Source organism: Phyllostomus discolor, chromosome 6 (assembly GCF_004126475.2).
Source record: "Phyllostomus discolor isolate MPI-MPIP mPhyDis1 chromosome 6, mPhyDis1.pri.v3, whole genome shotgun sequence".
Lineage (NCBI taxonomy): Eukaryota > Metazoa > Chordata > Mammalia > Chiroptera > Phyllostomidae > Phyllostomus > Phyllostomus discolor.
This window is the reverse complement of record NC_040908.2, coordinates 47,026,669-47,047,751: the sequence shown is the minus strand read 5'-3', so window position 1 is coordinate 47,047,751 and position 21,083 is coordinate 47,026,669. Positions and strand designations below refer to the sequence as shown.

The following is a 21,083-nucleotide window of genomic DNA, read 5'->3' as shown; positions in this document are numbered from 1 at the left end:
CCTGCTCCAGGGCAGCCATGCAGGGGGAGGGGCAGGGAGGCCAGCAGGCTGAGTGGAGCGGACCCAGCCAGCTTTCCTGTCAGACAGGCGCTGCCAATGCGGAGCCAGACGTCAGAACAGGTTTAACCAATTATCCGAGCGCCCCATCTGCTGTCTGGGGTGTGTGTGAGGGTGAGTGCATGTGAGGGTGTCTGGGAGTGTCTGGTCTGGGAGGGCTGTGGGTGTGTGTGCATGAGTGTGGCTGTGGGTGTGTGCGGGCATGCGGCTGTGCATGTGGGCAGCGGCTGGCTGCATGTCGCAGTCATACCTCCTCATTTATCAGAGACTGTGGCTACCCACTTATGGCCTTCCTGCCCCCAAATCTGGGGGTCTCCATGGACAACCCACTCAGCACCTCAGCCTCTCCTTCCCTACTCTCCTCGTCAATGCCCACAGGCCTCACTAGACCCCAGAATTGCGGCTGCTCCCAAATCATACGTCAGACGTCCTTTCTTATCAGCCCCCGTGTTCTTGCTCAGTCGTTCAGTTTTCCTCTGCATCTGTGCTTTGGCCTTCTCGGCCCCTCCTGGCCACAGGCTCCTCTGTTACCTTGCCAACATCCTCTTGTCCCACTGTCCCTTAGTTGTACCAGCCTGGCAAAATCCTGGACTTGTCTGAACCTGTTTCCCTGTCTGCCCTGGCAACTGAGTCTGTGAGGACATCGGGAGAACTAGCTGGATGGCAGCCCTGGAGGGCTGAGGTCCCAGCCTCAGCCGAGGCCTCAGCGCTGTTCAAGGGTCTGCTCCTGTTCTCCTCGGGAGATGTCTCAAACGGCCATCCTTCTCCCCATGCCTCTTTTCTCCCTTCCCCTCGGCACCTTCCCTCTTTAGAGGGAAAATAAGGGCACTGGAAGAGAACACCTTCACAGCAGTCAGGGTTTTGGCAGGAAGAGATGGTCCCTTCAAATGGGGCACTTTGAAGGGAGTTGAATGAAGGAACAATGAACAATTTCTAGAAGCCAATGAGAGATGTTGCAGCACCCTGAGGTTAGCAACAATGGGGAGCCCATACAGCCCTTAGAACTAAGGAGGCAAGGGGCAGCAGCAGTTAGCGGAACCTGAGAGGACAGCTGGACAGAGAGGGTCCCAGAGAGAGCGGTGGCCTTCAGGAGCAGCAGACCCACAGACCACAGGGGGGACCAGTGGGAATAAAGGCCCCAGTCTCACTCTCCTCCAAACCTTCGGTTTCCTCCCAGTGACTCCCAAGGGTGGGGGGTGGACATCAAGTCCATTCAAGTCAGCCTCCTGGGATGGACAGCTGGTGGGAAAGGGTGCAGAGCTGATCTGGAGGGCCCAGGGAAGCTAGCCTTGCACCCCTCAGCTTCCCACCCTCCAACCCACACTGCTGGCATCCAATTCCTCCTGTCCACCTGCCTCCTGCTACTCCCCAAAGAGGATTCTCCTTGCACCCCTGGGAACCTCGCTCTCAGGTGGTTCTTCCTTTTTCTTTTCTGCCTTTGCAGTCTCTTCCACTCTGACCCATTGGAGTTTTAGTAGGCACAAGAATCTCCCGCCTAAAACCCTCCCTGAGTCCTATGTCATGCTGTAGCCATTGTCATGTCTTTCTGCTCAACCCACAACCAAATTTCTTTAAAGATTAGCTACCCTGGCAGTCAATGGGAGTCCTGCTAACTTCTCGACCCACGCAGATCTGGCTTTCGTCCTCACTCCACTCTACTGAGACCATTCTCTGCAGGTCCTTCTGAGGGGCACACCCTGTCTTCACCTCTCAGCACCTACCAAGTATGTGGACAACCTCTTTTACTTAAAGGATGCTCACCTCTTATCCTCTGAGATACCACACTCCCTTCATCTTCCTCTTGCCTCTCATATCAGTTTGCCCTGACAAGCACTGAGGACTGGGCGGCTTAAACAATAGACATTTTCTCATGGTTCTGGAGGCTGGAAGTCCAAGATCAAAGTGCCAGATGGCTGGTTTTCTCTGAGGCCTATCCCCTTAGCCTGCAGATGTCTGTCTTGATGTTTGCCTGGTATTCTTCCTCCATGCACGTCTGGGTCCAAATTTCTTCTTCTCATGAGGACACCAGCCACACTGGGTCAGGACCCGCCCTGATAACTTCATTCTACCCTAATCACCTCTTTAAAGACCCAGCCTCCGAATACAGTTATCTTCTGAGGTGCAGGGGATTGAGACTTCAACATCCAAATTTGGGGGGACACAGGTCAGCCCATAATGCTTCTTAGTAGCCTCCCGTCTCTCTGCCCAGGCCCTGGAGATGGGGACTCCTCAAGATGGCATCAGTTCTTCCTCTTTTCACCCCACATGCTACCCTGGTGTTTGTCACTGGTCCTTTAGCTCCAGGTGCTCGCAATACATGGGTAACACGCCACTCTGCATATCCAACCTCGACCTGCCTCCTGGGTTCCAGATAAGCACACTCATTATCTCTTGACCTCTCAACTTATTTTTTTCTTTCTCTTTTTAAAAGATTTTATTTATTTATTTATTTATTTTTAGAGAGAGGGAAAGAGGGAGAAAGAGAGGAAGAGAAACATGTATGTTGGTTGCCTTTTGTACACCCCCAGCTGGGGACCTGGCCTGCAACCCAGGCATGTGCCCTGACTGGGAATTGAACCAGTGGCCCTTTCGTTTGCAGGTTGGCACTCAATCCACTGAACCACACCGCCAGGGCTCAACTTGGCCTTCTTATAGGAACCTCTATTGTAAAATAGAACGCATGGCCTTCTCTGCAAATTTATTCTTCTTCCTCTGTTCCTTAGCACCAAGAAATGGCACCACTCTCTATGTCCTCAGCTGCCCAAGCCAGGGACTTGGGGCCATCTTTGACTCCTTTCTGTCACCTTCCCCGCAATTAATCACCAAGAGCCGAGCAGCCCTGACATCTTCACTCCTCTCCATGCCCACCCCACCGCCTAGTCCAGACCCCGAGTTCCTCACCTTGACTGCCACAGTGGCCTCCTCCCTGATCTCCCAGAGTCTTGCTAGAGTCCATGGTACACTCTACTCTGTAAGCAGATGAACCTCTTCCCAGGAAAAGCCTCTGATGGCTCCCAGCTGTCTGTGGCCCTGCAGCAGCTGGCCCACTTTCACCTTCAGCGTCTTGCCCCGTTCTCTAACAACTGAGCTTCTGGCAGCTCAACTCCAGTGAGGTCCCTGCTGCCAGGCTTACCTGTGAAGAGGAGAACCAGCTCAAGTGGGTGGGGGTGGACAGTCCCCTTCCCCCACTTCCTCACTGGATTTGCATGGGGTCTTCAAGGGGGTTGTCGGCCTGTTTGCCCTTTTGTCCACCTTCTCTTTCCTCTTTTTGTTCCCTCCTTTTCTCTGTCCCTCCACATGGCCCAGGGAACCGGGGTTGGTGGGGGGTGCAGAGGCCCAGATTCTTGCTCAGGCTGCGGGGGTGTCCTTGTGGGGGAGGAGCTAGACTCTGATCTTAGATAAGACTGCCAGCAGCTGCCTCACCTGGGCGTGGGGCATGGAGAAGGAATGCTCCCTGGCCACTGCCCTGAGAGACACCTGGTACGGCAGGGAAGCATGGGCATGCAGGGGGTTAGGCCCTGTGGGGCGTAGCCAATGGGTACCTGTTTTGCGGGCTCATGAGTGAAGCAGGGATGGGTGAGATGGCAGGAGCCGCAGCAGCTCTGGGAGACTGAGGGAAGCTGCATCCTGAAACTGAGGCTGGGCTCCCCAGAGCCTTGGGAAGTGGTCACTCATCACCGCCCTCATCCCCTCGCATCCTGACTCTCCTTCTAACAGTGGCTTGAGTGGGAGGAGGGAGGCCCTGGGGGCCAGCGGTGGAAGCCACATTCCTGGAGTGTTAATGATCTCTGGGCTGGGCAGGAGCTGAGACCCCAGACCAGCTAAAAACAACAAACAGCTCCCAGGAGGGATTTGTGTATGTACTGAGAATCAGGGATTTCCGCCCACCCGGATGGGGGCTGTGGCTAGTGGGGCTCTCAGCAAAGAAATTCCCCGGAGACCAGAAGCCCCCTGACCCAGAAGTATCGCTCAGGGAACAGACCCTTCCCCCACCCCTTTCCCTCTTCCACCCTCCTAGGGAGGCCCAGCACCTCTGACACTGGGGAAGGTGAGAGAAGAGTCTAGGTGAGCTTCTCACCTGGTCTCTCCAGTCTCCTTACCCTAGTCCGGCGAGCGATGCTGTTCTTGACATTTTATAGCTAAGGACACCAAGGCTCTGCCGGAGAATACGCTCCACAAACGTCCGACTGACCCAGCGATGGGGTGGATAAAGGAAGTGACTGTCTAGAAGTCACAGGATTATGTTGGGGCCAAGTTGGGGCTGGAACTTGGGCTGGGCTCCCCCAACCACAGACCCCACCCAACTGCATAGTCACCCTGCCCTAGGAGTTCATCAGCTTCTCCCTGCATGTGCCGAAGATGCTTAGAGGCCCCAGAGAAGAGGCCAGGCTTCACTTTTTCAGGAACTCTGCGGCTGCCTTAAAAGGAGGAGCCAGAGCTATCACGAGGCAGCCAAGCCTGGCCTGAGGGACTGTGGGGGCTTTAGGAAGGGGCAGAGTCCCAGGGCTGGTGATGGGCACAGCGTGGATGCCAGGCACCTTTCCACTGGGCACAAACCTTTCCTTCTTATGTAGCCACTCTTGGCCCCCAGGCAGGCCAGAATGACCACCCCCCAGCACCTTTCTTCTAGTCCCCTTGATATAAACAGTATGAGAATCAACCAAAATCCCTTACCTCCAGCTCCTTGCACTGGGGCCCTTAGTAAGCGCTCAGCAACCACTCTGTAAAAGGAGTTCCTTCTGCAGTTTCAACTCATCCTTGTTTTCCAGTTTCCTGCCTTCACATGTCTTGGTCCTTTCCTCTCCCCTTCCCTCTGGGCCCCCTCCCAGGTGGCTCCTGACCCCGCCTCCCATCACCCAGCCTGGGTCTGTGCCTCCTCAGGGGCCTTCCCATACAATCCTCAGCTGGCCCTGAGCTTGTTCCCACTGTTTCCCTGTCCCCACCTCCCCAACCTATAAGTCACAGAGCCAAGCCCTGATGCTTTAAATCCATCATTTATTGCCCACAGTTCATTAGTATTACATAAATCACAGAGATGGAGAAACTTTCTGAGAAGGTTAAGAAGACACTGCAGAGCAACCTGGGTATGACCGAGGCGTGTGCACCGGTGCCTCCCTCCCCACAGCCCAGGGCTGGAGGGCCACCATGCCTCTGTCCTCTGGCCCCTCTCCTCTCAGGACCCCGCCCTTCTGGCAGGCTCAAGGCTCAGCGCAGGACACAACCCCCCCCCCCCCCCCATACCCCACAACAGGACATGGAAAAGGGTCTGTGGGCCATTTTCCCTCAGCAGCCATCTTGACATCTCAGGCTCTTGGTCCCTGCACCATCGGACTGTTCTCTGGAGATGGGAGAAGGGCAGCCCGAGCCTTCGGGAATGTTTGACGTGACCAGAGGAGGGCCGGACAGACACACCAGAGCTGGAGAAGCAGCGGCAGGTATGCCCCGAGTTCCAGCACCACTGGGCCAGCCCTGCCCGGCCTTGGCCTCCTCCCCAGTCATGGACCAGTCTTCCCACGGGACTCCCTTTCTTCTGGCCTCAGCGGAGCAGAGGATGGAGGCCAGCCAGTAGCTTCCCCTCGTGGTGTTTTCCACAGCCAGGCCAGGGCCCGGCTCGCTCGCTGGATCTCTGTCACCATCGTGATCTCTGTCACTCGTGAGCTATACGCAGCCTTTGCCATCACCACCCCTGCTGGGAGAAGCCCCGCTAAATCACCTGAAACTGAATTTGGGAGCACGACTGGAAACTATCCGGGAACAAAATAAGTAGGTTATGAGAGGCAGAGGCCACAGGGCTGGGGCTGGGGCGGCCCTGGGGTGGGGCTGCGCCAGGGCAGCCAGCGCAGAGCAGGAGCTGGAGAGATCCCATCTCTGCCGGGCCTCTGCAGGGGGTGGGAGTGCAGCCGGGGTGGGCAGTTTTGGTCCCAAGGTAAAGTGCCCGAGAATAAGACCTGATGAGAAGTGGGGCAGGGTGGGCCTGAGGTGAGCTGTGCAAGAGAGCCCTCGTCCCCGGCACACTCGCCTCCGACACACCTGTCCCCCCAGCACCGTGGCACCCCTTCCCTCTGCTGCTTTGTCTTCCATGCTTGTCTCTGTCCTCTCCCCTTCCTGGCGGGCACTGGGTGGGCTGCTCCTTGGGATGGCGGGGGCTTCATGGCAGCACCCTGCAGAGCTAGCTTGGAGGCAGCAAGGCCTGGTTGGGAAGTGAGGGTGGCCAGGGCTTCTGGCGGGGTGTAGGGTGCCAACGCCTCACTACCTCAACACAACTTCCACCACCCTAAGGCTGCCCTAAGGCAGAGCTACCTGAGGCCATGCCCTTGCTGCCCTGCACCAGCCTTTTCCTGCACATACACGTTCCCCTCCAGCCACTTCTCACCCCAGGTGGAGTCACCAGGGGAAGGGTGGCCTTGTGGCTGCGTGTTCAGGGCTCATTCTAGTAGGGGTTCAGGTAAGGGGTACGTTGAGACCCTTGCTTTTTACCCTGTTCACCCCCACCTCAGGCCCTGAGGTCCTCTGCAGAGCAGTCCTCTTTCCTGGCTCAATGGAAAGCGGCCACCAGCCAGCAGCAAGGGGCCTCAGAGGCAGCACAGGGTGAGAGGCGCCCCACTCAAGCCCAGGCATCCACACTACCTCCACCTTCAGAACTGTAATGTGTTTGGCAAAGGTCAAGTGCTCCCAGGATATGGGGTCCCATACAGAAGAGCAAAGTCCAGGTTCTGAAGCCAACTGCTGGCCGTGCCCCAAGGGGCCTGTCCCTTTCCCAGTCCAGTGTCCTTGTTGGGATGTGCCTGGGATGACTGGCATCTGAGCAGGACAGGCAAAGACGAGATCTAGCTGCAAGAGCAGGTAGGAACCCCTCGATCCAGTCCTCTGGTTCCAGACTGGGAGTGGAGGCTCAGAGAAGGGAATGGGCTTGTCCAAGGTCACATGACCAGCCAGAGCCAGGGCCTGCTGTTGCTGGGTTGGTGTTTCTTCTCAGATAGGTGCTTAGCGATCTGGCCTTTGTTCTCTCAGGCATGAGACCCTCCTGCTCAGGAAGTAGCGGATGGGGCAGGCAGCCTCAGTGGCTGGAGAGGCTTCCCTGACAGCAGTCAGCCTGGCTCCAGCCCCACGCTCGGCCCTAACGCCCAGCTTCCAGCCTGGTGTGGGGAAGGAGGATCTTCCTGCAAAGGCCAGGCTGCATGCCCATGGTTCCTGCCAAACGTCACTCCTTCCTGGGGCTTCCTGCCTGGAGCTGGGGCCGTCGCAGGGGCCTCAAGCACATCAGGGCTCCACAAAGAGTGACACCAGCCCCAGTGTGTCACCGGGCTTCGTGCAGAGGGATTGGCTCTGCAGGTGTGGCACAGAGGGAGCTTGAAGGCCGGCCACACTCAGAGCCAGCTGCTCATGGAATCTTCCAGAGGCCTCCAGTGCCCCTTCATGTCCTGAGCCACCTCCTGAGGACCTTGGCCATGGCTGGTTCATCCTTCCAGGTGTAGACGGCCTCCCCTTTTTCCCCCACCCCTGCCCAACCCAGGGAGGCATTGGTTTTGGCCACAGTAATATCTGAAATCTACTAGCCCAGCCACCAAACCAGCAGCGTGAAGGGCTCTGTTACTCCCACTACCAGACCATGTGCTAGCAGCACCTGGGCAGCTGCGACCAAGACTTGATTCTGATAAAAAATTAAAAAAAAAAGTATAAAAGGATCCTAATTCTACCCTGTGGGCACTCTACAATTTTTCAGCTTCATACACAATTGTGCTGAGTGGAGTTTCAACAGCCCCACGTAAGGCCCAGAAATGCACTTGATTATTTTTATAGGAAATGTGTCAGAATTCCTCTCCCTTATGTTAGTTAACATGTGAATAGATTAGTCTCCCTACCACTGTGGATGGAGACCCTCCCAGGTGGCCCAGGACTGGGGGGTCAGTAGCCCACCCCCTGCAGGTGCTGCTCATGAGACTCCTTCCCCGCCCCAGCTCGCCCGGTCGGACAGCGGTGCATCCCCAGGCCAGCTGGCCACCACTCACAGCCCCTTGTTGTACACCACTGTCCGGCTGCTGGTGGCCCGGGCAATCTCAGGCTCTAACTGGGATGTTTCAATCTGAGGAGAGAGTGAGAACAGAGGGAGGAAAGGTGAGGGGGTGAGAGGGAGACTGGGAGGAGCATATGGGACCACTCTGGGGCCCACGTGTGCCACCCAACACGTCCTCATTATTTTTTCTGCCCTTCTGCCAAGGGGGTCGCAGTGCCCCTTTCACCCAGGCCTTGCCTCTTCCTGACAGGGTGTCCATGCAGATGAACATACTTTACCCTGGCCTCTGAGCTCTGCATTTCTCTTGTCTCCAATGACCTTGTCCCCTGTGCTGCATGGTCCCCTCCCAGGGCCACACCCTGGACCTGATCACCAACCAGGGCGGCTCTGCCCAGGCTCCTTAAATCCAAACCCCACTCTCTCAGACCCCACAGACACCTATCATTTCAGCATCCCATTCACTCTCCCTGTTTTTAGACTACTGAGACCTCAGGCCCTGACTCCCTACAGCTCGGTTTCACATTCTCGCCCTCCAACTTGGCCATGAGGGGCCATCACTTCGGCCACTCCCTAGCCCCAAGGTCGTTCCAGCCCTGGCTGGCGGAAGCCCTGCTTTGGAGGACACCAATCATGCAGCCACCTTGTCTCTGCCTGAACCTCCACCTAACGGAGATCATTCAACACTCACTGTCTGTGACTTTGGCTGGATCCTCACAGTGGCCAGCAATCACCCCGCCCCTGGCCACACTGCTGGTCACCTACCCTCAGCTCCCCACTCGTCCTGAGCCGATGAGCCTTCCTACTTCCTCATGGAAAAAACAGAAGGTAACAGAAGGGACCTGCCAGTGTTCCACCATCCAACCCACGGCCTGCTAGTGTCCACACTCTGCCCCACACCTGCCCTCCTGCTAACCCACAGCAACTACCCCTCCCCTCAGAAGTGCTGTGAGCCCCCTGGCAGAAGGGCAGATGCCCTCTGAGCTCCACGCTCCCCCCCAAGAGTCCACTCCTGAATCATCCTCCCCCTTTCCCATCTTTTCAGTTTGCTGACTCCTGCCCGCCAGCATTTCAACACAGATAAGAACCTTCTAAGAAAACCTCCCCTTCGCCCCATGCCACACTGTAACGACCACCTGGTGTCTCTCCTCCCCAACAACCAAGTTTCTTGAAGGTATTGTCTCCTGTAGCTGCCGCTCCGCCCCCTCACCTCCTACTGACTTTTCAACCCACAGGAAATCTGGCTTCTATTCCCCCTACATGCCACAAGAACTCTTTTTCTTCCAGGTCACTGCTAACCCCCTTTTTGCGACATCCACTAGATGCTTCTCAGGGTCACATCTCTGGTATGACCTCTTCCCTGTACACACCCTCTGGGTGACCCCAAACTTCCTGGTAACTCCCGGATTTGAGGGGTTTCCCCTGAGTCTCGGCACACAACCGACTGCTGACTAACCCTTTCTGTGGCTGTCTCTTAGGCACTTTAATCCGAGCCATCTAAAATGGAACTGAGTCACCCCCGCCCCAACCCACTGCCCATGCCACCGCCCAATACCACCCTGGCCAGAGACCCGGAGGCAAAGCAAAAGGTGCCACAGCCCAGCCCTGCCTGCAAAGCACTAGGTCATACCCGGGTTGGGCATGTCAGAGGCCAGACAGGAGGGAATTGGGTGTGGACTAGAGCTGGTGGGCAAAACAGAGCTTCTAAAGAAGGGGGACCCTTGCCCTGTAGTCCCTGGGACCCTAGGACCCAGACTCTGGCCATTTGAGAAGGCCAAACAGACAAGAGCCGGGCTCAAGGCTGGGGCCTCTTCCCCACCCTCTCTCCTCAAACCACCTCCTCCATCCCCACCCCTGCCGGCCTCTGAGTCCCCTCCACTCCACCCGCTCCCCTTGTCCCCACGCTGCCACTGACACAATGCACAGCGCCCACGCTTAAAAATCTAAATGCTTTTGAAAATGTTTAACCTAGTTAGACAAATTAGCAAAAATTTGTGCAAAACAATTTAGGTATTTAAAATATTCAATGTTTTTAAAAAACTGGAAAACTGTTCTTAGCTTTCAGCTGCAAAAACCAACAAAATATAACATCCCAGCAATCTTGCCATGAGGTGTAACATAACCCTTCGGGAAAGCTGTTAAACAGCTACTGAGGCATCCTGGGAAATAGCACTTCATTTATTCAAATGCACATATGTCAGGCTTTTGCACCATATGTCATTCCAAGCTATTTACAGTAATAATTAAATCTTAATCAACGTTTAACCTCTGTAAAATGTTTGAAGAATCCTAATCACCCTTCAGACTGCACTAATGAAGGAGAAATATATAAACATAAAAGGAAAATGATGCATAGATACCACGCTGGAAAGAACAGTAATTGCAAAATTGTATTTCTTTTAAATATAATCAGTAAATGATGTAAAGTAAGCCAAGGAGTATTTTAAGTTAAGACATCTTGGATGTCAGAGGTGTGAGCAGCTAATTTTGTTCTGCTACCCATAACAGATGTAGCATATTTTATTTTAGTGCCATTATTAGCAACTTCCCATGCCGGCTTTCACTGAAGCACTGAGGCCCGCATGAAAATCGGGGAGGCTGCTGCTCACCACCACGGTGGAGGACCACGGGCCAGGGCCACGGCCCGCTCAGCTCACTCCCTGGAGAGGGCTGGCCCAGGTGACCCCACCACCCCCTGCCGTGGAGGCTGTCACAGACCCAGGACCCCCAGGCTGCACGCTGTGCCGAGGGCAGCAGGTAGGAGGGAGGCCTGGGAGATGTAGGCAGTGGGAAGGTTCTGAGGGGGAGGCGACTGAGGCACTCAGGAGCAGGGGCTTGGGAACAAGAGCTGGCATTGAAGGTTTTTTCTCATTTCAATTCAATCAGTCTTCAAACCCACAGATGTTTATGGCTGCCAACTCCATACACCGAGGCTCGGCACATGAGATGGAGAAGATCAGCCCATGCCCTTGAGGAGCTCCCAGTCTAGGGGAGGAGTCAGATATGAAAGCAGAGGGACCCCAGGGAGACAAAGTGCCATGGAAACTGGGGAGGGGGTGGAGTTGCCGTGTATTGATGAAAGAGCAAGGAAGGCTTCTCTGAGGAGGCGGGCCCGGAAGAACAGGGAGGACTTTGGTATGAGGGCAAGAAAAGCTTGCTGGGCGAAGGCAGAATCACTGGCTGGCCCGCACGGCCTGGCTGGTGTGGGCACTGTCGGCCATGTGGGGTGTGTGACAAGAAGTGGAGGTTGGCCAGCACAGGCAGGCCCTCGCAGCCCATGTGGAGGTGTCAGGGCAGAACCGTGGAAGAACTGTGAGCAGGGGTGGGCTCCACTCTGGAAGGGGCTCTCTGCTGGTGGTGTGTGTGGAGGATGGACTGGAGGAGTTGGGGGGCAGCTGTGGGAATCAGAGAGAGGTGCCAGGTACAGCCGGATGGTGCTGCCACTGGGGATCCTCTCTGAAGACGAAATCCATAGGAGTTGATGACCAATTCCCGTGGGGTAAGAAGGAGGTGTTGAGGATGACTGTGCGTTGGATGATTCCTAATTCTAGCTCAGGAGCTGGGGTGGTGGATGACGCCATTCTCAGAGGCAGGGAATATGGGAGGGGGACGAGTCGGCCGGGCAGAGGGGGGCGGGCGATAGGCTCGGGTTTGGCCACATTGAGTCCACCAGGGTGGAAAGGACTGAGAAGCATTCAGGCCCTGGGCTCTGGGGCTCTGGGCAGGGGTCTGGGCAGGAGAAGGAGCCCGGGGTGTGCGCGCACAGCCAGAGCCCTGGAGTGCAGGCGCTTGCCCGGGAGAGCAGATGGAAGGGGAGGGTGCCAGGCCTGGGGAACAGGCACATTTGAGGGGCGGGGGTAGGGAACGAGCCCATGATGGCGGCCTTGGCGGATCAGCCCAAGGAGTGGAAGCAATGGCAGAGGGTGCCACAGACCCCAGGCAGCATGGACACCAGGCAAACAGTATTCTAGTTGGTCCCAGTGAGGGCTGAGAGGCTTTGATCTTGGGACAGGGATGTGGTAACCTCTGGAGTCCAGATTTCCTAATCTTCGCTCAGTGCGAAGCCTCTCACTTCTGTCCTGGGCCAATTCAACCAGCTGCTGGCGAAGACCCCTCCTGTGCTCTGGCCGAGCTAGAGGTTGGATCGTGGCTCACCATCTTGAGGTCTCATGGGTGTCAGGACCCTGGGGTTCCTCACCACTGGGCTAGCAAGGGAGGCTGGGGCAGGGGCACCTGGGCTGCACCCCACCTTGAAGGCCACCTGCATAAGGTACGGGTCTATGTCCTCCATGGAAATCACATCCAGGGCCCTGCTCCAGGCCTAACCCACTCCGGGATCCCCAAGATAGGACAAAGGGTTGTGTTGTTCTCTTGGGGTCCCCCTGCTGTTTGGGGAGTGATTGGTAAGAAGCAGAAGCTGGCTGTATGCCACATTGGAAGCAAAATGAGGGGCGTGGTAGCTACAGTAGCTACAGTGGCTCACGGGCAGGCTATGGTAGGAGGAAGGATCACCTCCGGGAAGGAGGTGACAAGGGGAAATGCAGCTGGGCAAGAAGTGGCCACAGGGAGAAGGGCTGACCTAGACCCACTTGAGGGCAGGCAGCAACCTGGGGGCCCCTCTGTTCGTCTGGTGGGCCCTTCCCTAGGCACCGGATGGCCAGTCAGCAGGGCCCCTGAGGGAACGGGCTGTCTGGGACGGGGAGCCGGATCCCTGGAAGGTGGAGGATACAGGCACCAGTGAGAAAGCTGATTATCGGGCAGCACTGGCCAATGGTACGAGGGGGGCCATGAGACATGGGCCTGCTGGGAACATGGCCCCCTGCCATGACCTAACCCTTGTTGCCCTGCTAACGTTCCATGGCTCCGAGACAGAACCTGCACCCTCACTCTGGATGGCCCCTGCCCCCACGTCAGGCCCTAACCCCATCCTCCAGACTCAGCCAGGCCCTGCTGCTCCCTGCAGCAGCTACTTCCAGACTTCTGGCTGCACCTAAGGTCAGGGGCCACAAACATGAAGCCCTATGTCCAGGATCCCCCCACCTCCCTTGAGCACCCCAAGGTCTAGCTGGCCCCAGCATCCCCTAGAGCAGCCTGACAGGCTTCCTTTGTGGCAGAGGAAGGGTTAACTTTGAGCTATTTGCCTCTGTCCCCTGGCTCGTCTTGGGTGGGGGGCCAAAGTCAGGAATGCATTTGGGGCCATCTCTCTGTCTCTGCAGCCCCCCGAGCACACACACCTGCAGACAGCAGCCAGCGGCCAGCGGATAGTTTACATATTTGAACCTGGAGCTAAGGTGCCTTAGACATAAACAGGAAACTGGATCCCCAGCCTGTGCCCCATTCTCAGGGGCTTTTACCTACTACAAAGAACTTCCTCCTCCTTGCCTTTTTTCTGGTGGCTTTTCTGCCTCCTTTTCAAAGGCACGGGGCTGGGGGTTGGGGTGTTCAGTGTGACCCTGTGACACTGCTTAAAGCCACCTCCTGCTCCTAGCCAAGGGTTTGGGCCTCTGAAGGTCCACAGGTGGTGACGACATTGACATGGGGTTCAACGTCCAGGCTGGCACCTGGCTGACCCTGTGTGCCTGAGGCCTCTGCCAGGCCTGGAACCAGCTTGCTCCTGAGTAGGCACATCCCACCCTTTCTCACCAGAGCTGGGCAGGCTTCAGGTCCTGCTCAGACACACACATCCAAGGCCCTGCCTTTGGGAATGCTATCCTGAGTGGTGGGCAGGGATGTTAGGCTAGGGCTCAGAAGCAGCTGAGGCCTAAGCCTGGACCCCTAGGTCAGGCCTCTGGGGCTGGCTCTGGGCTCTCATTGCCCTCAGTGAATGTCAGACTTCTTGGCTGGACACTCGAGGCCTTCTGCAACCTTCTCTGTGTTCCTCACCCATTGCTGCTTTCTATATCTAGTACATTGTATGTTTAGGATTTAAGGCCTGAGGCCAGCTATATCCTAATCTTCTAAGGCTGCCTCCTCCAGGAAGCCTCCCCTGATTTCCTCAGACTAAAGCCATGCTGCCACCTCTGGTGCCCCTAGCACTTATTTCCATCCAATCACATCCCCATTTGTGAATACAGCGGTCCCCCACCTCACCCCAGTGTGAACTGCTCAAGACAGCTCTGTATCCGTGTGCCTTGTGCACTACAGGCCCTCAATAAAAGTCGAATTACATTGAACCAAGCTCCTCAAGTATCGGAATCCTGTCTCATACCTTCCCTCCTCCACTGTGGAAGCTCAAACCCCCTCCCCATTTTGGAGCTTTGCACTGTTCCTGAGTGCCCTCTGGTGGACCAATTTCAGAATCATTCTCTGTCCTCCATCTTCTCAACTCAGGGGCCTCAGTTTGCCCATATGTTCAGTGGGAAGATTTCTTACCTCCTGGGGTTGGGATGAGGATAAGTCAAGAAATGGATGGAAGGGCCCTTTGGAGATTTATGTGATGCTAAGTAAGGAAGGCAGGACCCTGTGGGTATTTATTCCCGTGCCCAGGCCCAGTCTTGCTCACTGGCATCTTCTCACGGCTCACAAGTGTGAGCCCTTGCTGAGGGGCAGGCATGTTTTAAATACTTCACACATAGTGATACTTTTAATCCTCTCAACAGAAGCTTTGCACAACTAAGCCTCCTCCTTTCCTGTGCTGAAATCATCTAAGTGTTCTAGAAGGTCCTAGGAAGAACCAGAGAGGTGGCCCCACTGAAGCCTGTCACTGGGGCATGTGTGTGCATGTTCGAGCATGTGCTTGTGTGTGGGCCTGCATGCACGTGCAGGTGTGGGGTGGGGGTGCGGGGAACAGGCAACATGACAGGTGGCGTTGGCGTTCCTGGGCTCCAAGCATCCTCGCCATTCCCATCCATCCCCCTGGGGGGTCCTGTGGGCAAACTCCAAGAAAGCAGCGGGCGGGGAGGCAGCAGATTTCTGATGGCAAAAATAGCCCACTTTGGAGTTCAGTAGGGACTGATTAAACCAGTAAATGAGAAAAACCCCAAACAAACATCTCTAAGCAAAGTAGGAGATGGATTTGAGATTGGCAGGGAGGAGACCCCTGCTCTGGGAGACGGTGAACACCTGTGGACACAGGGGAAACACAGTGCTGCCTAGGCCCTGCCTCTGGCCTCACGTCCGCCCTGAAGAGCAGGAGAAGCAGGATGCAGTGAAGTCAAGGTGAGCCCAGTTGATCCATGCTCCGTATTAGGTGTTGAAAAAGAGTGTCAGTTCTCACTCTATGTACCAAGGGAGGGAGAAAGGAACTGTTGTCCAGAGGAGGGAGATGGCACATGGAAAATAGCACTAGAGTCTACAGTGTGAGGTGAGACACATCCTGGTGGAGCTCATCAGGGAGGACTTCCTAGAGGAGGGGTCATTTCTAGAACAGCTTGAATGAAGACCAGAGATCTTTCCCAACTCTTCCAATTCTTGATTGGGACTTCAAATGCTTTCTTAGAGAAAGAGAGGCAAGTCAGGGGAGACATTTGCTTCTGGTGGGTCCCAGCTAAGTTGGTTCATCAAAACCACCCTTTTCCTCAGGACTGGTGGAGGTTCTGGTACCCACTGAGGGTACCCATATTCTTTTCCTCGAAGGGAGGCTGTACCTCTTTGTTCCTTAACTCTGAAAGCTGGAGGTGGAGAAGGGAGGGATGGGGTAGGGACTGAAAAGGGGTGGCTGAGGGGTACCTCATACACAGCATGGGCCTGGCCTCTACGAGCCACCTTTGGAGGGCAGGGCAGGATGCAAATGGTTGGAAGGACAGGAAGAGGGCCTTAGCTTCCTCAGACCCTGTTTCTAGTGCCCTGGACCCTCAAGGGCTGAGGTGAGGAGGGGCTACGCTGAGAGGGAGGGCTGGAAGTTAACAGGGCTGCCGTGCAGACTCAGAGCAGGAAGCCCTGGGGGCTCTGATGATGTCTTTTCTTCTAGTCAAGGTGTCTGGCAGAAGCTGGAGGGGTAAAGGAAGAGGGGGGAGGGGTGCCTGCTGAGATGTCAGGGAAGGCCAAAGGGTAAGAGCCAACAAAGCCAGCAAACCCACAAACACAGGGCAAACAGGCCCAACAGGATACGATCCCACTTGCTTGAGCCCCCACCCCAGCCCCTGTTGCTGCTGGGAGGCCTGAAGAAGCCGAGCGAGCATGAGCGATGTTCGATGTTCCGGAGGAGGCTAGGCACGGACCGTTGACAAACTGACCATTCACAAACTGGCACCACTCTCGAGCCATGCCTGGCCCCAGGGGTGGCTCTCAGAGAGCACACTCACGCTGCAGAGGAGACACCGAGGGCCAGCATCGGACTTAGGGTCACACAGTCCGCTGTCAGCAATCGCAACTCTGGAACCAGGGCCTGGATTTCTGGTTTCACTTTCAAAATCCTAATGGGCAGAGCCAGGAAGAAACTGAGTCCCAGCACCTTATCTTATGGCTGGGGAAACTGAGGTCTTTGAGGTCAAGACCAAAGTCATATGGATAGTTAAGGCTAAGGGATGCCAGCCCTAGGAGGGCAGGACTGGGGGACATGGGCAACCCCAACCTCACCTAGGGACAGGGCAGTGCCACCAGCGGCCCCCACTCCCCTGCACCTCACTCATCCACAGAAGAGCCCCACCTTTTCCTGTGGACACATTTCAACCTCACCAAATCAGCTAATTATTGACAGTTGGTGAAGAGGAGATTTCACTTTTTCCTCCTGTTAAACTGCTCCTAATTAGTTCCCTGTCACCAGGCTGGCTCGGCCGCCCGCCGCTTGCCGTTCACGCGGTAAGCCCGCTGCACAGTGCCTCATTAACCTTTTGCTCCTCTCCTGCCGCCTGCCAACAAGATGAAGACAAAAACAGATTGTAGAACAATGGCTGCGGCTTGTATGTGCAGCCCTGTTCCCGAGCCCCTGAGCTCCCAGGGGAAGAGTGGGGTAAAAGAGAGGGTAATGGGGTTGGGGAGGAGCCCAAGAGGAACAGAGCAAGGGAGAAAGAGGCACAAAGACAGACAGAAACAGAAATAAGCAGGGATATGGGGAGGGGTCTTGGCCAAGGTACTACTTCTTGCTCTGGAGAGACATGAGGTTCATTAAACGGAATTAGATGCGCTCCCAGGTGGGGAACACTGCCTATCAGAGTTGGAGGGACATTCATATCCCCTGGTCCAGCATTTCTGGCAGCCAAGCCCATGGACCCGGAGACTGGAACCTGGATATGTCCCTGGAGGGACCCAAGTCACCAGTGTGTGTGTATGTGTATTAAGCTATTCTAGAAATGATCCCTCCTCCAGGAAGTCCTCCCTGATGAGCCCACTGGGGTCTGTTTCACCTCACACATGTAGACTTTGGTGCTGTATGCTTCTTCCTGTGTCCCATCTCCCTCCCTGAATACATAAGGGTGCCCCTAGGCCTGAGAGCTGGCACTCTTTATCAAATGACCACATTTGCCTAGACCCAGAAGCTCAATCCTCACTGAGGGCAAGGCCAGAAAGACCATCACAAATCAGGGCCTGGCATCTCATGGAGGCCTCCACAACCTGCCTGACCTGACATTCTTCTTTATTGGGATGCTATCCACTCCACCAGAACAGAGGCTCCCTGGACTGGGGGCTCTGGCATGGCCCCCCCAGCTACAGGAAGGGGAGAGCACTCAGGGTCTGTGATGTGGGGAACAGACTCTGGGTGCGATTGGCCCGTCCGTGCCTGGGCACTGCCTGGCTGAGCCGGCCGTGGCCAATGCCCATGGCCTCATCCTGCAGGGCACAGGGCCTACCAGGGCAGACTCCACGCACCCTGCACGGTGACAAGACTGGGGCCCGGAAGGAACCCTGTGCCCCCCGTCCTTGCACTCTAATTCCCATGGAGGTTCTCCGCACCACTGCTGGCTGGCCAAACGACCCCGCAGCTCTGGGTTAGAAAGAAAGGTACTAACAACTACTCCAAAAGGCCCCTGTGAAGGGCAGGAGGGGAGTCATCTGGGGCTCAGACTTGGACCTTCTCATTTCATACTGAGGTGGGGTGGACAGGGGAGGTTTATGGGATCCTTCTATGGGTACACAGCCCACTCCATCATTTCCAACTCTGGACTTTGGGCAAGGCACTTAACCTTGATATGCCTCAGTTTCTTCATTTGTAAACAGGGAATAATATTGGTACCCATCTCATAGGACCATCATGTTCTAGGCCCGTATCTCCCCATCACAGCCAATGGGACCCCTCTACTTACTGGACCCAGGCACCCATCACTGCCCTCTCTCCAGGCTCCCAACCCCCAACTCACAGAACACCCAGTGAGTAAAATAATTTTTCCTGTTCTCCAATGGTTTCCCATTTCTGAGTCAACTTCTCTAAACAGAGAGAAACCTGACTACCATCTTGCCACCCACACTGCCTTGTCTAGCTACATCACCCAGTTTCCAAGTCTCTCCACTTCTGGCTCCTTCTGCAGCAGCTCCTTGCAAGTACCGCTTTCTTGAGGTGCCCTTGCCCTCAGCATCCATGAAGTCACTCCATGGGGATTCTCCCTCTGCTCCGGCTGCTCTTGACACCTTTTCTCCCCCTCCATAGCGACCTCACCCCTTCCTCGACTTCAGTTCCCTCCAGGCACCTGAAGTTCTCTGTCTCCAGCCAAAATCTCTCCCCAAAGCCTGAGAGGTACATGCCTGTCTAGGTAACATCCCTGATGGTCAGCAACGTCTGGGACTTGAAGGACAACAGGAAGATTTGATACAAGGCATGCGGCGTTTTCCAGCATGCTGCCTGGCCTAGTAGATGCTTAGTAAATGGTAGCTATTATTATTATTAGTTGCCATTTTAACTTTAAAATGAGCACCACATCAATAGGCAGAAATACTGATTTGAAAAGACCAGACGAAACTCTCACCCAGGGATTGAAGTTCTTTCCTTGGCCTCTGAGGTGAGTGGGTTGAAAACCTTATGCCGAACACAAGGCCAGTCAGGCTAGGAAGCAGTTCCTAAGTGCAATTTCTAAGTTCTCTAATTAATTAATTAGTGTTTCAGCGATTACTCCTGTTCACAACCTTGGTGGCTCTTGGCAAGGCTGGGTCAGCTCCAGCAAGTCCAGACGTATTGTGGCAAATCCCACTTGCTTCTGGGATGTGAGACATGATCCCCATACGGCAGAAGCAGCATCTCGTTAGGGAATTAATTGGGAGGATGAGTGGGGGGGGAAACAAGGTCCTCTCAGCCAAATAGCTGATGGCCTTGGTGCTATCAAAACATCCCATAATGCCCAGGCCTACCTGCATCCTCTTGGGGTTGATACAGGTGAGGAGGAGGCTCTGAAATCACTTCCTACCCGTCTTTCCCAGGGGACAGCCTTATAATGCAATGACTATCTTCTCCCCAATCTAAAGAAAGAAGCCTGGGTTGTAGTGAGAAGGACTTTGGTCAGACACCCAGGAGAACTGTACCTGTCTGAGGCAGGCTTGGGGAAGAGTGGAGACTGCACCTGGTTGGACACGGAACCTTCGTGAGGCCAGGGCTGCTCACTTAGACCACTTCCTGCCATCTCTCCATCATTTGACCCAGGGGAACAGCCGCCAAAGACCCACAGCACTCCTTGACACTTCCCCACCGCAGGGCACCCCCCGCTCCACGTTTCTCCATTTCCCGCACCTTGGTAGGTCAGGTGGTTGAGCCAGGAGAGAACATCCCACAGAACAAGCAGGTGCGGCATTTCCTGGGAGCGCTGGGCTGAGAGTGGCCTCTGGGGTTTCCTCCCATATCGGCGCCTGGCTTCTGTGACTTTGAGCTGGTCCCTTGGCTGCTCTGGGCCTCCATTTCCCCAGAAGAGCCAGGGGAGAGTAAACTGGATGACCTTTAAAGTCCTTCCTTTCAACAGGGACGGTCTAGGATTCTGTACCTGGGGCTCCTCGGCCGTGGGTCCCTCACCTATGCAGACAGGTAGAGCCACGAGAGCTGCTCGAAGCTTCTGAATACAGCGGTGCCTCCAAGCACATGGGGCACTCAGCCTTCATCTAGAACCGCAGCCTACGCATGCCTAGGCAGAGATACAGCGGCTTCGGGGGGCGCCAGGTCTAGCCCTTCCAGGAGGCAAATGCCAGGATCATAGAGAAGTGCCCCCCCCTCCCATCTTCAGAGCTCCCAAGAAACCTGGAACCCCGAGCTCCATTTGGAGGCCCTGACCTCAGGGCGTATAGCTGTGTAGCTCTCATGGGGTGTGGGAAAGAGGGCGGGAGGGGTGTTCCTGGCTTCATGACAAGGCTGGGCCCTGTGGGCATGAAGGTACTGCTGGCACAGGTCACACACCAGGCTTCCCACCTCAGTGTGGCTTGGCCCCCAAGACAGGAGCCCCATCCCATCATAGCTCCCTCTTAAAACTCAGGGGCTCAGTGAAGGGAAGCAACTGTAGTCCTTACCCTCCCAGGACTGCAGGGCCTAGAGGCTGGGTCACCAACTCCTACTGTAAGACCCTGGGTCTCCAGTCCTCACAGTCCAGGTTCAAGACCCCAGACCCTGTATTTTCACCTTCCTCAACTTCCCTCTGGGAACCGGTACCCGTCCCACCATTTCCTGAGGGTAGAGCAGGGTCAGGCCTGCCATCGCAAATTCAAAGTGCCCACCACCAGCCTCCATCTGCCCACAGAGTTGGTGACTCCAAATACCAAGTTCACACTCTGACCCCTGGGTCTGCCTCTCCATCACAACTTGCTTTCCTATCAGCTTGCTTGCCTATCTGTACCTCCACCAGCTGAGATTCCAGGGCCCACTGCTTCTCCTGATCTCTTACCAACCTCCCAAAGGCCCCACCCGGCGAGACAAAACCCTCTGAGTGAGCCCAGTGGCCCTGTCTGGAGCCGGCCCCCAGCACCTCTGGACAGACAGGCCCTGCACACAGCAGTAGGCCTGCGCCCTCCCTCAGCCTTCCCGTCTGCTGGCCCCCGCACAGCCCGTCAGGCTCTGACTTCCTTGGTCAGCTGTCTCTCTCCCACTCGCTCCTCTGAATGTCTAGAACCGTCTCCACAGCACTCAGATCTCTCACCTTCCCTTTCCCCACGGTCTAGCTCAGTCGAGAGA

General features: G+C 55.7%; 1 protein-coding gene across 5 annotated transcripts in view; it reads right to left on the bottom strand.

The window, feature by feature from the left end:
• Nucleotides 1–5,035: 5,035 nt before the first annotated feature.
• The window catches only part of SFXN5 (sideroflexin 5), a 102,394-nt gene continuing 86,346 nt past the window's right edge, over nt 5,036–21,083 (bottom strand). For all 5 annotated transcript variants that reach the window (XM_036028071.1, XM_028517429.2, XM_036028070.1 and 2 more), the window contains one exon: nt 5,036–8,140. In XM_036028071.1, the coding sequence (XP_035883964.1) occupies nt 8,063–8,140 (78 nt within the window). In that variant the 3' untranslated portion in view covers nt 5,036–8,062. The remainder of the gene's footprint in view (nt 8,141–21,083) is intronic.